Genomic DNA, 17160 nt, shown 5'->3' on the forward strand with positions numbered 1-17160 from the left:
GTGCAGGTGTTGTGCAGATGGTGGTGGGCATTGTCCAGTATGGACAGCAGTTTGTCCAGGGTCCTCCTTTCTGCAATATGCATTACTATGTTTTTCATTAATCACCTGAAAATATGAATCGTTATTCGAATCAGTATTTTTGTTATCTTATAATGAGCCATTTCTTTCTATAGATGCTGCCGGTCTCCTTCCGTTGAGGCCACCATGTCTGCCCAGAAGAGACAAACTAAACTCTGGATCAAGATAGCGCTGTTCACGTTTTTTCACTGTAGTTTCTCCTTTGTATTTGAAAGTGAAAATCACTTCAGAGTTATAAATTATTGTCATGCAACAGACATACACTTCTGTAAGCAGTTTTTTATGATAAACAATTTAATCCAACAGCCATTTCTGAAAATATTCAACAAATCACATGTGTATAGTCGTATGAGAAATGGATTTGAGGTCATATTTTAATCATTGAATTACTGATTACGCCTGACACATCTGTGCATGGACTAACTTGCAATCATTTGATTATTAATTAATACATGGTACTATAGAAATGAGAGAGATCAGTTGTTGTTGAGTCAGTGGATGGATTACTAATCTGCCTACATCCAAGCACAGGCCTAAAAAAGTAAGCTATGTATAAAGTGACTATTATTGACATTTGTCTTTGATGAGGACATCTGACACACAGCAGGAAAAGGAGAATCACTGGTCAGCATTGTTTCTTTTAAACAATACCATATCACATGATATCTCACTTTGCCTCACAACTTTGCCTGAGCTGCACAAGTTTTCAGACATAAGACACCTCTATAATGAGTGAGCCCTCAAATGAGGTCATATTTTCTTGACACCTGTTTTCTTTTCTTACCTCTCAAAAATCTGCCTTTTTAAAAAAAAATAATAACATTGTTTATTATTCCTGCATGAAACTGATTTATTCAACTTCAGCAATCACCTTAACATTCACTTTCAAGTTGTTGCAGGAAACAATGACACCTTTACGGAGAGTGTTACTCATAATTTAACCCAGCATCAAGCCAAAGCGTGTATACACACCCTGGTCTACTGTGGCAGTGTCACTTTTTACTTTTTTGTGAACTGTTATTTCACGTTATGTTCTCTGCTTAAATGATGTACATTACGTAAGTTAACTCTTGTAAGTAATTTAAAATAAATCAAATCTAACTTTTGACTTGAACAGTAGTCTCCTTGATAAGAGTCCTGTGTTTGATTGACCCTTCACCTTCATACATGCCTACATTTTACATTTAGGTGACATAAAAACTGCCCTCTTGTGGATCAACAGGTCTATCGTTATCTGTCCATATTTCTGCCCTTACTGTACGCAATATTTTTTTATCCAGGATGGCAAAGTCATGATCTGCGCTACTCTACGCCTCTGATTGGCTTACACCCTGACATTATAACTTAACCCTAACCAATGTCATTACTCATGCCTAAACCTAACCAACCCAACCAAAGAAGGCATCAAGTACTAGCAAGAGTAGGGCTTTCATGTATCCACCATCCCAGGAATACATTTTTATGTATTGTGTTTTCATATTGTATTTATTAGAGCTTAAGTAGCCGACCTTTGAGAGTGCAACTGTGTGGTTTGGTTTTGCATGTGAAAACTGAGTCATATGGCCTGTGGAATGTAACTGCAGCCTTCAGACACACAGACACAGAGAGAAATAGTTGAATTGTTAGTGCTCAGTTTGTCAGGGCTCAGTTCAACCTGTTGATTCAAGAAGGGAAACATTTAAAGGGCAGAGAACCTGCTTTTACTGCAGGAAATCTTTAAGCAGCAGTCCTCATCGCTATTACATACTGCAGCAGCTGTTTTCCAAACAGACGGAGAGAGAGAGTGAGGCAGTCTCAGGCTCCAGCCCAAAATGACTTGGTTTGTATAATAATCTGAGAACTTTCCAAGAACGGCCTGTTCTGTCATCTACAGAGTGATTTGGATGATTGAACTGTTTGTTTTAAAGGAGACGAGCATGAGCTTCAGCCAGAAATGTTCCCAGAGGAAATACTGCCAGAAGAATACTAATATTCTCCCCAACATTTACAGTTAACTTTCTGATATGTTGCGCTGCTGCGACAAGATGATACAGCATCCTCTAGCTGTGTATGCATACCTAAGTTCTGCAAGCCGCACCCAGTTTCTCCTTTCCAAAGTAAAGTCAAAATCCACAAGTTCAACGCCCACCCTGGCAAATGTTAGCAGCCTTTAATAAAATGTGTTTGAAAAGTTTCATACAAATACAAATTTATTGTCTCATAAATAATATATAATTTCTCAAAAGACATTATTATAGACTTTGGTATTCACTTAAAACAATGCTTTTTGTTCAGTGGCTGAAAAGTGCAAACAAACTCAGTACACTGAAGGCTCCCTTCACTGTTTATTTTATCTACCAAAGATAAGAAGGAGATGTTCACAGAGTTTATGTTCAGTTTTCATGCTTTTGCTGTTAGCTACACCACCCTGAACCTGCCTAAAAATAGGTCCACTGTGCATACCACCACATCAGAGCAGACAGGTAGCTGGAAGGCTCTTTCTTATAAAGTCAAATGAAAAATATCTCTTGCATTATAATATTGATAAAATGAGTCAATTCTGTCAATCAAATAAATGCATGTGGATTATAAACTCTCACTCTTTTGTGCAGGGTCATCATATCAATGAAATGAAAATGTTAACTCACACTGAACACCAGCGGTAACTGTGGATCCCAAACGCAGCTCATGAGACTGAGAAGCATTACATCATGCATGAAATCATACCACAGATGCTTTCTCTAGTAAGCATATTGTTTAACAAGTCACTAGAAAGAAGCCACCTGGAATCTGGTCATTTCCAGATCAAAACCCATCCATCTTGCATTAAATCAAACATTATGCAGCCCAGACAGGCTTCAGCTCACACGCTGTTTACATGCTGATGATCTTCAGTTGCAATTTGTCAGCTCAGTGTGTGAGGCAACAGTGCCTTTTTTTTTAAAATGAAATATGCAATATAATAATACAGAAAATAATATACTTTTCGTGTTTAGGCTTCAAACAATAATTCAAAAATTAATTCAAATGTTAAAGATGATTTGATAAGCATTAATGTAAGAGGTTAGTGTGACCAGCTCTTATCACCAGCTGGCTGTGATCAGATGGCTGTTAATGCTTGACTGAACCCATCCTATACTGGCATTGATTTATATAATTAGTTTCCCCATTCCCAGTGAATAAGAAATTGGAAATTGCAATAGACTGTAGTATAAAACCTTTTAGTAATACTCGGGATCACTTATTAAATACACACTGATTGATTTGCATCTTCTTATACGTCACCTCCACGGGGGTTGGAATTTACCATTTTAGCTTTGTTACACCTGTCACACTTTCTTGCATGGGATAGGCTATACACAGTTTACAGTGATGGTGGTAGATATACCACCCGAAATTCCTCATTCAATTTTTTATGCAAAAGTTCTTTCATGCAGAGGTAGACAGAAGCACACCTCTCATTTCTGCCCAGCAACAATACTTTTTGCAGGATGAGTTAATCAGCTGTCGCTGCTAGCAAGCTTATTAAGTTAAGCTTGATATAATAGTATCCAGGACTAGCTTTCAAACATGGGGAATACTACACAGTGGATGTGCTATCATTAACTGGGCATTTTGGTCAGCTAATGTTCTTGGCCTTCCAAGTAATGCTGCATTGGATTACTACTGTATCAAGCTGGTTAGCAAAGCAGGCAGCAGTTTGTAGTTTATGTTAAACTCTTTAGATCTATAACCACAGCCCCATGCACTGAAACATGTTGAGAAATCCAAAGCTTGACAGACCTGCCACGCCTAGTTACAATTGCTAAGCTATGATTGGACAATGTTGCTAACACCATTAGCTGACAGAATACTGATTAATTTTTTATTTTTTTTCAAACAACAAAGCATAAAGCCCTTTACGTAGACTCAGGTTATCATTGTACTTCAGGAGAGGCATAAATGTACCTAATATGTTGCATGTGCTTATGATTTATTGTTTTTCACTGCATACTGATTTAAAGACAGGAAAGAGTGAAGATGTTTACACAGATGGATTCTTTTAGATAAGAACCATGGCCATATGCTTCATGGTATTATAAATGGTAGGCTAGTGGTGCAGTGCGGTGGTGCAGTGCGGTAGAGCAGTGTGTGTGTGTGTGCGCGTGTCTATATTGTATTGGGTATGCTGCATGTGTTTCACATATGGGGCTCCGCGTCGGTTCTAAGTTAAATATGGAATGTGTGATACAGACTCCACACGCAACGCACATAGTTCACACATATAACGCTCAGTCAGGATCTCCTACCTTTAACCACTCTGAAACACCCCACCTTTCCTAATGTTTAGTCAGCAAGCTAATGAAAGTGTCATCTGGGTAAGGCAAATAGGGAAACCACAACTACCCGCTCTACTCTGGGTTATTGCATTATCAACTGCCTACACATGGTCCTGGGAAAATCATCCAGTGGTGCGCAGTGCAGGGACTGTGGGAAACCCTCAGGAAATGGTGTTATAAACAGTCATTTTAAGCATATGACAAACTGCAGATTTTAAGGATGATTACCGCACATGCAGACAAAATCCACTGTATCTCTTCAATGTCAGATATCATGTGTATTGTAAAAAAGCTACATGTGAGAGTGAAAGCTAGATTTGGCATTAGTACCAAAAATGAGTTTGTTGCTCATTTTATTTCGCAGTCACAAGTACAGAAGATTTTGTGAAGATCATGTTTTCGCTGCCATATATTATTGCGGCTCATTACTGTAAGCATCACTATTTCTGAAATTGTGTTTAAAAATGAATTGCTGCCATAAGTCGAAAAAACGTGAGCCTTCTTTCTTTTGCAATGAAGAGTTTTTACTGCACTGTAAATTGATGACTTTGTAAAATAAAAGTAACTCTCTTCAGGCCTGAAAGGAAATACAAGACAGCAGAATCAGCATCTGTCTGTGTGTTTATGTGTGTCTGTCTAATGAGTGGGCTGGAGGTCTTAGTCTTGCTTGTAAACAGGCCTGTAAATGAAACTAACGGCTTCCTCAGTCATCTAGCCAAAACCACATGTACCATACAAGTCTGAGTTGGATTTAAAGATAATTTCTCCGCCCAGCGACAAACAGACTCTTCATGCAGCTGGGAGGTCCAAACCTCTCTGTATTTTATTCCGTTTTGAGAGTCACTTGGTCCATTAACCTACCCTACAGAAGCCGAGAATGACCATGCTGAAAATATTTTTTTTTAAATGCCGTTGTCTCTAGATCACAAGTTCATTATTTTATAAGGGAAAATAACTTTGTGCTCTTGAGATAACAAGATATTTCAGATTATAGATAAAGAATATATAATATATTGAGAAAACAAAAGGTTGTTTGTTCTTATTACTAACAATGTTCATTGGAGATCAGGAGTGTCATGCCAGCATGTATAGATGATGTATTATAGATGTACAGTAGAACTGGTTCAACATAATGCACAACATGCAATTTGCAAGTTAATACTGACCAAAATGACCCAGCAGCCAGTAAAACGTGCATTTGTTTGAGGCTTAAAGATTCAAAACTGATTTTATGTAACAATCAGGTCATTGATGCATCTTGCATGTGAGTTCTCAAAGCTAATCCCAAAAACATCACACTATTCCCTGCTTTTTGGGTAAGTGCTATTGTTGGATCTCAATGCTGCATTCGACATAGTAAACCATAACATATTACCAGACCGAATGTTAAACTGGGTGGGACTTTCTGCACAGTAAACTGGTTTAAAGCCTACTTAAAGGGCAGGGACTACTTTGTGTCTATAGGTAATTATACATCTGAGCAGATAAAAATGGCCTCCTGTTTGCATGCTCAGATGATGGAAAACAGCTAAATATGTTACAATAACTATGTAGACAAACAATTGAATGTGCCAGAATTTTCTTCAATTAAAAAAGGATAAAACTGAAGTAGCCTTATTGTTTTTGGAGCTAAAGAAGAACAATGTTGAGTCAGTGCTCAGCTTTAATCTGTAAATCTTGGTGTCATTATGACTCTGACCCTAACCCTGCTGTTGGTTTTCAAAGCACAGACTTTATAAGACTTAGTTTTATGGCCAAAATACAATTTCTGATCATCTGCTACATTATGAACCATCCAGACCTTTCAGACCAGCTTTCTGTCCTCGTACTCAAAACTAAGCATGGAGAGGCAGCTTTTAGTTTTTATGCACCACATATCTGGAACAGACTCCCAAAAAACTGTAGGTTTGCTACAGCTCTCGTTCTTTTTAATCAAGGCTCAAGGATTCTGCCCGTGCCTACATCAAATCTGAGGATTAAGATTTTTTTTTCACACTGACCTTTACTCTCCTGTTTAATCTTTTTATTCTCTGTTTAACTATTTCTAATTGTATTTAAATGTCTTTTTTTTATATTGCATTATGTTTCTTGTACATTTTGTCATGATGCCTAATATGTTTTATGTAAAGCTCTTTGAATTGCCTTGTTGTTTAAATGCCTTGCCTTGATATAAAAGAAGAAATAAGTGCAGAAGAAACTAAGAAATTAAGAACCATCTGGAAATATTAAGAGTGCTCATGCAGACAACTGACAGCAGTGGATAAAAATTAGAGATTTAAAAGGTCCAAAAGTTTTTCATTCTCTGACTTATTCATATCTAACCTGAGTAGATTGTAGTCTGCGGGCAGAGGGATGTGGTATGTGAGGGTCCTGAGCTCCTCAGTTCTCTGTGTTGCTGTTATGACACCACAGGGAGCTTCAATGCAGATTGTTTTGACTGGTGGTTTCCAAGGCAGAGTTTCGTTCAGAGGAGAGGAATGGATTTAATGATTCCACCAGTCAGAGTTTTGTTCTCTTTTTAAATAGCTGCAAATATAATCCCCCTGACTAAGACGCTTTATTAGAAATAACTTCTAAACTACATGAATTACTTTCTTTCTTACAACCCAAACTTCTCCACTAAAAACTTTGGAGCTGCCTTTTTGATATAAAACCGATGTCTACCAGATTAAGTATTTTTTTCATTACTGTTTTCCTTTTCCATTTTGCATTTTTCTGTTTCATTTAGACCCCCTTAGCGGAGCAAATCAGTGAGTCTGGAAGTACTGATGGAAAAAATGTTAAGGACAATGACCTTGCAGTTTATGCAACAAAAGTGCCTTCAGTTAGCGGTTCATATCACTGTAACGTGCCAGGGAGCCTTTCAGGTGCTCCCACGTGCCATCTGGCTCTATAGTGCCTCTTCCTGCCAGCTGGCCATTCCTGAAACCCTACATCTGTGTCTTCTCACTTAGTTGAGAGACACTAGGGAGCGCTCACTAATGCATCTTATGTACTGTATTTCAAATGTGTTTTTATTTTAAATACCAGTATTGTTACTGGTAATAAAGCCGTGATTCATATTTGATCACTGAGCTTCACGGCTCTAAAGATGAGGAATGCAGCAGAGGTCTGGTTTAAGTGTGTGAGGGTGACTGATTTACAGGTAGGACAGACTGCGGTATAATAAAGAAAAATGGAGAGGAAAAGAAGAGCTAATATCACATTAATAAAGGAGGGCGTGATGACAATAACAAGACAACTGTCAGAGCAGTTGAGGATGAGCATCAATCTTCTTCTGTAGCGTTTGACCACCATTAAGGTTACTTTCATGCTGAGAGAGATTGTATGTAACGCTCAGCAAAGAATATTTCCCAAAATGTTGAGTAATTCTGGCGTGATCTAGCATATGACCTGCCTGAATTGTGTTTACAGCCTCTCAGCAGCAACATGGAACCAGTCAACTTTCCATCATGACTTCATAAGTACCCAGTAGACTGCTGGCTGGTCTTCATTGGAACAAGTTAGAGTTTTATGGTTAATGCTCATCCCTCAATGGAACTCTGTGTGAGTGACTGCCACTGGTAAATATGGGTCCAGACATAGCACAAGTCTGATCAGACCATCAAACACACTCACAGCATTTAAAAGACATGGTGTCACCTGGAAAATATGACAGTGGCTTTAGTAATGGTACACCGAACACACACATACGCAGACAGACATACAAACAATGAGTGTTTTGTAGTAGTTAATAGTGCTTGTTCTTAGGGGTCCTTAGCTACAGGAAAAGTCAGTTTCAGGGAACTGATTCATAAAAATGCTTCATAAAATTACTCTATTAAATGCTTTTATCCAACCACCAGACTGATATATGAACAAAATGATCAGTTCATAAAAAAAGGAGGTTCAAGGACAGTGATTCCAATCTGAGTAGATAGGACCCCCAAATGTATGTATGTTCCTTTAGACCTATTTTTTGTGAAATGCTGGATAATTCTTACTCTTTGGACCTCTAAGAATCATTTAAGACAAACAATCTGAATGCAGAAATCATTCATTCATTGCTTTGTTTTAATGGCACAAAAGGCAAAAAGATTGAAAACCACTATTTTAGGAAACAGGACACCTAAACATTTTTTGTTTAGTCTTAAACATTAAAAAAATATTTTCTATCACCCAGAAAGCTATGGCAACCATCTAAAAGAAATCAAACCATCATATTTCTGATTTCGAAAGTCAGATATGATATAATTATTTTTTATGGACCCGTTTTGCCTTCACTGAAAAACTGAAAATCTTTTTGTAATTGCATATCTTATAATTCTGACTTATGCATTCTGTAATTTTGAGTTAACCATCTCAGAGTTATCTTTATCATATAATGATGGAAAAATGGTGTTGCAGTATTGTCATTATGAGAAAAGCAACACCTGGTTATTGCAGTCTTCCTTTTGAGTAAACAGGACCACAATGACTACCTTATTTCACTGGTAGGCCTATGTCACTCTTGGTTTGTGGCATTTAGAAGAAATGTAGATGGTATTATTATTAGTATGTCAGCAGTATGCAGACAGTCTGATCCACATGAGGTTGCATCAGATACTAAGACAATTAGAATTAGATTTTTAGTAAATGAGGAGATATGGAAATCCTAATTATTAAATATGAAAATCGTAATAACGTAATTAAGTTGCTGTCGGTTTATCTTCTCAACTCAAACTCACACATCAGTACTAAATGCTGCGGGTGAATTAGATAAAAAAAAAGTGAATGGAATTCTGTTTGCAAGATTTTCTTTTGTCTGTGTGTCACTGTGTAGTATGAGCGCTCCACCCATTCTCCTCAGTCAGTTTGGACTCTTCCTCAAACAGAATAAACTGTGAGATGACATCATGACAAAACACAGGCTTGAAAAACATGCAGAAATGTTCTGCATGTTGGAAACCAACGCAACGTCATCCAACGTACAAATCCTTTAATCCTTCCATTATTTGTATTTAACTCTGACCATATTATTCTGTACACAATGGCTTCTTCTGACACTGCTCATATAAGAGACCTGCTTATTTATACTGTACATAATCTGGCGACATACTGTACACAGATGTGTACACAGACATATGTACATTTACTCATTAAATCCCTTCTTACTAAACACACTGGTTGTGCATTCTATCCATTTATTAATGTTTTACATGTATTTATATGCAATTTGCTTCCATGAGTTACTGTCTGGCAGTAAAATCTCCCCGAAGATGTTTCAAACAACCACAAAGAAATAAGAATGGGAAAATATATACAGCAGATAATCTCCACCCTTAATTGAGCCTGAAAATGTATATAACATTTTATTTTTTGGTATAATATTTACCTAATTGTGTGATTAACATGGTTAAGTTTGATATAATATCAAGGGTCTAATGGAATCACTGCATTGCTTATATTTCAGGTTTAAAGTATTGTTGTAGCTTACTTAAAAAACACAAGTACACAAATGATGTAAATGTCCATTTTATTTTTCTGTTGCTTGTACAAACCAAATGTCACATTTAGGATCATGGACCTCTGATTTTCAATAGCTGCATCAAAACACACGTGTGGACTGGTGTGGCTGTTTAACACTGTCCAGCTAACTGAGTCAGATTCTCTCTCTCGGGAAAGCTACTGAATTTTGCCATTCATACATGTTTCCCTTTCCCCACAACACAGCTCAGTTTAACCATAGCATATTATTCTCTACAGTCAGAAATGAGGGTTTGTCACTGTTCCTATTCAATAATAACACACAGATGTACAACCCTGCTGAGGCAGAACTTGGAAAAGATGGAATGAGAGAGAGAAGCTCATGGGAATGCACTGGTGGTATGAGAAATGTTTTGATCAGGACTTTTGGCATTATGATAAAATAACACTGGTTTAGTGTACAAGTTCAAGCTTTGGCATCGTTTGAAGGTCAGTTTTACCCTTAGAGCCTGGCAGTGTATCTACATATTGAAGACATAATGAATTAGAGTCTCTGGTTTCTAGCTTTAAGGCTGAGTCGTTTGACATCACAAATGACGAGTTGGCTAATAAAACAACTCCTAAGTTGAGTCACGTTTTTTTTTTTGAATCACTAGAGGTTGAGGTTGTCCAGTCACATACAATAATCCTACTTTGATACATGCTCGGAAGGTTGGAGTCAGATGTAAATACTTTCAAGCACCCGCAGACAGAAGACCCAGTCAGTGGGCAGTTGATGGTAGGACATCTTGTTTCCGTCCAGTCGTAATACCTTCATCCTGGAGTAGGACAGAGGTCCCATGTCTCTGCAGAAACTAGTCAGGTTGAACCCTGTGGTAAACAGACAGAAAACAGACAGGATTCTTTTAAACATACTGTATACAAACCAGATTTTATTATTAGACACACATTATTCACCACAGTGACGGTGATCTATTCATTGCTGTCTTGTCAAAACATTGTATATACTAAACCAGTCCACACAGTTTAGACTTCACATCATTTACCATGTGTTCATCATATGTAAATTATTAAGATGAAGTGCTTCAATCACATAATAGGAGAGGCTCTGTGCAATCTGCAAATGCTCTTATTCTCATAGAGTTTCCCATTCATTCATTCTTGCAGGTGCTGTGGTGCAAATGGAGGATAAGGAAACCACAATGCCCTCTTTTGCTTTCTCACTTCATTTCAGTAGTAGAGCCTCCCTCCGCCCAGACTGTAGGCTTTGGCAGACAGGAACTGCAGTAGCTGTCAGGCAGCTAGCTAGACGATGAGGTGTGTGTTTTTGTGGAAGTGTTTTGCCGTCTGTCTGTCCCATTGGTACGCAGCCCTGCTGTCTACTGCATCACAGATTGAGAAACAAGAACACACTTCCACTGAGCCAAAACTGCACACCAGGTCATTGCTGGCGGATGGTCATGTGAATTAAAATGTGGCTCCTGGCTACAAGTCTGCAGCATTGTGGTACTAATCTTTTCTGTTAAAAAAAAACGCCAGAGAGGGGGAGAAAGGAAAGAGAGGACCATGAAGAGGGGAACAGCATGTGCTTCTGGCTCATCTGGAACCCTTACCTCTGAATCCATCACAGATGTTTTCATACCACTCTCCTTGCTTCTTTGCTAGCCTACTTTCTCTCTTCCAACCACCCAATATTCCCTCCCCGCTTCTCTTCACCGCCCTCTCTTCACTTTTTCTCTTTCCATGTCTCTAAGTCCCTCCCTTCCCTTTATTCTCTCTCTTCTTCCATCTCTGACTTGCCTTGTCTGCTAGCTAACCAACCCCATCCCCTCCCACGTCCGCATGCAGTGATGAGGGCCGGGTGTGTGGGTTTCTTTACAGTGTCTGTCACATTTTCCACATTTCATCTTCTCCATCACAGCAGGGTTTAGGTGTCAGACCTCTCCAGGTGGTCAGCCACATAACTCAGTAATATTGTACTTTGCTGAAGAAGTGAGTACATTGTTGTACTGTACAATGTATGTGAGTGTGCACACTTATGGAAAATTAACATTTCAAAAACATGACTTTAGTGACACCTCTGCATTCACAGTGTGAATTAATTTTTTTCAATTCAATTCATTTCATTTTTATTTGTATAGCGCCAATTCATAACAGAAGTTATCTCAGGACACTTTTCAAATAGAGCAGGTCTAGACCGAACTCTTTATAACATTAATTACAGAGACCCAACAGTACCACCATGAGCAAGCACTTGGCGACAAGGGCAAGGATCTGTCCTAGGTTGTTTCCAAAACCTAGGACAGATCCTCCGGCTCTAGGTGGGTGGTCGTCTGTCTCGACCAGTTGGGGTGAGAGAGAGAGAGAGAGAGACAGAGAGAGAGAGAGCGAGAGACGGACAGACAGACAGGTGCACAGCAACAACAGTATTGGCAATGGCAATCTAGCAGGACCATGGCAGGAGGCTCCACCAGGATCGACAAGAACCTGCGAGACGAGAAAGCACAAGAACTCTGGGGAAGAAGTGAAGTTAGTAACATGCATTAATGGAACATGAATGAGTGCAGAAAGAGAGAGGAAGGGAGGAGCTCAGTGAATGATGACTGCATATGTTGCATATTTGTGTATACAGTATATGCACCTCACCTTGTATTTCATTGGCCTCCAGGTAGAGGTACTGCAGGGTGGTAGGGACTGTGGGAACGGTAGTGAGTTTGTTATAAGAAAGGTCCAATTCCACCAAGCTGGAGAAGTTGAAAACCTTGGGGTGGATGCTGCGGCTCTTCAGACCGCAGTGACTTAGACGAAGGTACTTAAGGTTGAGAAATCCCACAAAACTGTCCTCATCCAGCTCAGTTAGAGTGTTATTGGACAGATAGAGCTGCTGAACAGAAGGGGGCAAATGCCGGGGGACAGATGAGAACAAATTCCCGTTGAGGTCCAGCTGTTTCAGACTGACCAGACCTGCAAGATGAGGGAAACACACACACACAAGCAAAAGTCAAGCTAGTTAAATGCTAGTAATATTCAGTGTTAATTAGTGCAATCAGACTGTTTCCGTTTATCACAAGGCAAATATTTTATAAACTGTTATCTGAACACATATAGGATCAGATATTCCACACAGGTATCATGTTACAGTAGTAGTCACTATGCGAAAGTTTGAGTTTATCACTGTTTTCACTGAAATATTTGTACAGACTACTGTCCATACAGCCTACTGAGCTATTGTTGAAGAAATGTTATTCTTAAGCGTTTAAATATTGTTTTAGTTTCAGTTTTCATTTGTAGAACGGTTTCACAGTTTGGTAGTATCAAATTAAATTATGGACAGAATGTGAGATTTTATGATGCATTACATTTTTACTGAAAGACATGAAATCCAATCACTGTTGAATTAAACAACCCTTTGAATCCAACCACCTTAACAGCTACCTATGTAAAATGGACTCTTCACAGCAAACGGAAAAAGATGTTAAAGTACTGCTGTTCCAAGTAAGGGAAATTGTTTTTTAAGTGTTTTTCTGAATTGTTTTTCTGAAGTGTCTTTTTTTGCAGGATGTGCACAAAGCACACGTTGTGCAGTATACCTAGCATCAAGGAAATGACACATTACACTACCTTTGAGGTCTCCATCTGTGATGGTTTGCAGTCTGTTTCCCTGCAGCAGCAGCAGCGTCAGGTTGTGCAGGTTCTGGAAAGCTCCAGGGCTGATGCTGCTGATTTTGTTGTGGGCCAGTCGCAGCTGCTTGAGTCCAGCTGGTAGAGTGCTGGGCACTGATGTCAGGTGGTTGTGGTTGGCAAAAATGTAGCACAGCTGGCTCTGGTTCTGCAGGGCAGCCTGGTCCAGCTTGTCACTCTGCAGCTGGTTGTGGTCCAGGATGAGCCAGCGTAGATCTGTAATGTTGGCCAGTAAAGTGGAGGACAGGGACGAGATGTTGTTGCGCTGAAAACAATAAAAGAAATTTCCTGTGACCTTTTATAGTTTACAGTGAAAATTAGACATATACAGTACAGTGCTGTGGAGGTCAGCTACTGTGGGAAGTTTACAATCTGAACAGGAAATGAAAAAACACTGTGGGCTAGTGGCAGACCATTCTAAAGACAACAAATGCTCAGTGCCTGTGTCAGTGTATTTCCTACCTGTAGAAACAAGTACTGAGTTCTGTCCGGCAGGCTGTCAGGGATGTCTGCCAGGCCTCTGTGGTCACAGTAAAGTGCCGTGGGCCACTGGATGGGGCAGTCACACTGTTGAGGGCAGGCCTGGGGGTTGTTGGCTCGGAACCAGATTGGGTCCATTCGTCCCTGCAGGCTAAGCACACTGGGCTCACCTAGCAGGCGATTAATCCACAGAGGAACACCTCCGTAGTCCATGTCAGCTATAACAGTGGCTGAGGCAGAGTCAAAAACACACAGCAGCACCAACACGACACAGTACAGGAGAGCCATGGAGACTGTGAGATATGTAATCCTGCAAATTAAACATTAGGACAAAGATGTTAAATAAGCCGTCAAAGTCAATTTACCAGTCACAGGAGTCTTCTGTGACTCTGTAGGAGTTTTGTCAAGTCTGAGAAAAACTGCTTACGTGATATGTCTTATAGGCATAATCAAAAAGCCTGTAGGGCATTCTGTTTGTAGTCTAATGTGGACATTAATCAGGCAAGGAGAGTCTAAAGAAACATGCAATCAAACTGTATTATGGGAATGGAGGTTCCAGGTTTTTTGGAGCTTGATCCATATTCCCTCTGCGGCATCCATTCATTTTTAGACATGCTAACGTTATGAATCCAAATGACTTTGGTGATCCCTTGACGTTACGCCACCAGCAGGTTAAAGTTTTCAACTATCCATCTTGAAATCTACCAAATGGATTGTGATGACATTTAGTACAGATATGCATGTCCACCTCAGGATGAATTGTAATGACTTTGACCCCTGCATTTTTTCTCTAGTGTCAATATCTGGTCAACGTTTCAATTTGTACGATACTTTGCTTTTTGACCAAATACCTGCAAAACTAAGTAAATTCCTTTAGCTGTGCTTTGTTTACAATGCTAATTAGCAAATGTTACCATATTATCAAGCTAGACTAAGGTAATTCACAAGGTAAACATTACCTGCTGAAGATCAACATGTTAGCATTTTCTCACTGCTGTGCCTACGTACAACCTCACATAGCTTCCAGCATGGCTGTGGACACTTCTTGTTTAATCTGCCTCTTGCAATTCTTTCAAGCAGTAAAGCTTCTAAGTACTGAAAAACCCTTTGCAGCTATTGGAAATATTGAATGTGAATCTATCTGAAGCTTTGAAAATCAAGATAAAAATGGTTTCAGTGATCATCCCTTCTATGGCAGCCTCTCTCTATGTTTATCATTACATTAGAATTAAATGAATCCATGGCACTGTTTGAAATGCAGCTGAGATGGTTGATTGTGCATACAGGCTTCTTTCCATTCAAACTACTATGTATGAGCGGGAAGAATAAATTTTTCCCTGCATACACAGCTGTAGATGGTTACGGTAATTCCCACAAAGCTGGTATGCACAAGCACACACACAAAGAGACTCTCAGTTACTATATGACACAGCAGTGCGTAAGAAAGCTTTGCATCATAGGAAGTTGGATTTAATCAGCATGTTTGCAATGTTGCATTTTGCCTTTGTCACTTACAGCACATGCAAAAAAGGTTGCCAAAATATTAGCTATGTTATGCAATGATGCCTCATAAAGCAACTGTAATTAAACAGAGGCACTTTCCAGATTTCAACATTTCCAGTTTTACCTGCCTTGGAGAGAAAGGAAATTGAAGCAGACGAGAAATAAACATACACTTACCTGTTTGGTCAGGAGCTACAGAACGGAGACAGGTAGTCTTAAATTCCCAATGAAGCCCTTTGGAGCTTAATGGAACTGTGTGTGTGTGTGTTAATGCGTCTGCATATGTTTGTGTGTGTGAGTGTGCGTGTGTGTTTTCCAGCAGTGTTTGCCCACTGTCTGCTACATTCCTCTCCTTCAAATGCTGCCCACATCCCAGACCCTAAACCACCTCCATAATCTTCCCTGACTTACTTCTTTCCTCTCCTTTCTCTCAGCGCAGCCCTCAGTAACGGTTGAACCCACAACATTTGGAGGAAACATGTTTCCTTGTACCATGGAGATACAAAAAGAAAAAAAGACTGACAAGAACTGCTGAAGAAAGGGAGTGAATGAGAAAGAAATCAAAGGGCAACTGATCAATTTGGATTTTAAAGGTGGACAGCTTTCAATGAATATGAGAAACTTTTGATCAGCATTCAAGATTCAGTGTGTGTGTGTGTGTGTGTGTGTGTGTGTGTGTCTGTGTGTGTGTGTGTCTGTGTGATTGGGTTTGTTCTGCCTGAAGACACTGAAGCCACAAAGTACCTAGGGAGCCAAAGAGACCATTCTGTGTGTATAAGTGCATATCCTTGTGTGTGCTTGTGTATGTACATCTGTGTCCATCTGTGTGTGTGTGTGTGTGTGTGTGTGTGTGTGTGTGTGTGTGTGTGTGTGTGTGTGTGTGTGTGTGTGTGTGTGTCTTGAAGTAAGGAACTTGCAAGTATCTGAGCAGAGCAGGGGAAAGAAAAACGATTCCAGATTCCTTTCCCCCCCAAATATGAGGGGAGTGCTGCGAGAAAAGAGGCAAGGTGGAGAGCAAGAGGGAAAAGTGGGGAGTATTTCCTTAGAGCATTAAAAGAGCGCCCTCTAGGAAAAACACACGACATTACACCTACAGTGGAGTTCAGCCAAATTTATGACATAATTGTGGGCCTGTATGTGTGTGTTTTTTGGGGGTGGAGAGGTGATTGAGCATTTTATTTTAACCATAAACCATGAAAAACCTCTATTTTACTCTAAATGCCACATCCGCTCTTTCTGTGTGTGTGTGTGTGTGTGTGTGTGGTATAGGCTGCTGCAGAAATACTGGTGTTATTTTTTAAATACAGTTTATGAGTGTGTGAGGTAATCAAGAGAGCAATACAAAGGAATATGTGTCTGCAGCTCAGGTTCATGTGCCACACTAACTACAAGCTGTTTCCAGAAAAAGAAGATTTGTGATGGTTCATGGCCGTTGATTCATGAGAAAGAAAAGAAACAAATTCTACAACTAATCACTGAAAGAAGACTAGGGCGAAATGTTGATGTCAGCATGCCAACATAGGTACTTTGTCATGAACCAAAGTACTGGAGAAATTAAACTTTTGATTGGATGATGGTGCTAAATAAAAAATTTAAAGGATCACAGAGGTTATTACAATTCATCCTGAGGGGGACATGAATATCTGTACCAAATGTAATGCAGTCCATCCAATAG

General features: G+C 39.5%; 1 protein-coding gene across 3 annotated transcripts; it reads right to left on the reverse strand.

The window, feature by feature from the left end:
* Nucleotides 1-9853: 9853 nt before the first annotated feature.
* Nucleotides 9854-16162, reverse strand: zgc:113307 (uncharacterized protein LOC553753 homolog). Of its 3 annotated transcripts, none has more exons than XM_051416034.1 (5): nucleotides 15897-16162; nucleotides 13965-14292; nucleotides 13443-13767; nucleotides 12468-12785; nucleotides 9854-10691 (listed from the first exon to the last, which is right to left on the reverse strand). In XM_051416034.1, exons 1-5 carry the CDS (start codon nucleotides 15950-15952, stop codon nucleotides 10540-10542), a joined length of 1179 nt encoding a protein of 392 aa, XP_051271994.1. In that variant the 5' UTR covers nucleotides 15953-16162; the 3' UTR covers nucleotides 9854-10539. The 3 variants fall into 3 exon arrangements, with proteins under 3 accessions (XP_051271994.1, XP_051271996.1, XP_051271995.1); XM_051416036.1 differs by having other exon boundaries at nucleotides 13965-14683; nucleotides 15663-16157; XM_051416035.1 differs by having other exon boundaries at nucleotides 15663-16156.
* Between the last annotated feature and the right edge of the window lie 998 nt (nucleotides 16163-17160).

The sequence above is a fragment of the Dicentrarchus labrax genome, unplaced genomic scaffold (genome assembly GCF_905237075.1).
Source record: "Dicentrarchus labrax unplaced genomic scaffold, dlabrax2021, whole genome shotgun sequence".
NCBI classification, from domain to species: Eukaryota; Metazoa; Chordata; class Actinopteri; family Moronidae; genus Dicentrarchus; species Dicentrarchus labrax.

Excerpts from the sequence above, each read along its gene's own strand:
- zgc:113307 (XM_051416034.1), bottom strand. The coding sequence starts at position 15,952 with ATGTTGTGGGTTCAACCGTTACTGAGGGCTGCGCTGAGAGAAAGGAGA. Across the intron at positions 13,768-13,964 it reads CTCAGTACTTGTTTCTACAG|CGCAACAACATCTCGTCCCT; the intron begins GTAGGAAATACA and ends TATTGTTTTCAG. Across the intron at positions 10,692-12,467 it reads GGAGGCCAATGAAATACAAG|GGTTCAACCTGACTAGTTTC; the intron begins GTGAGGTGCATA and ends TGTTTACCACAG.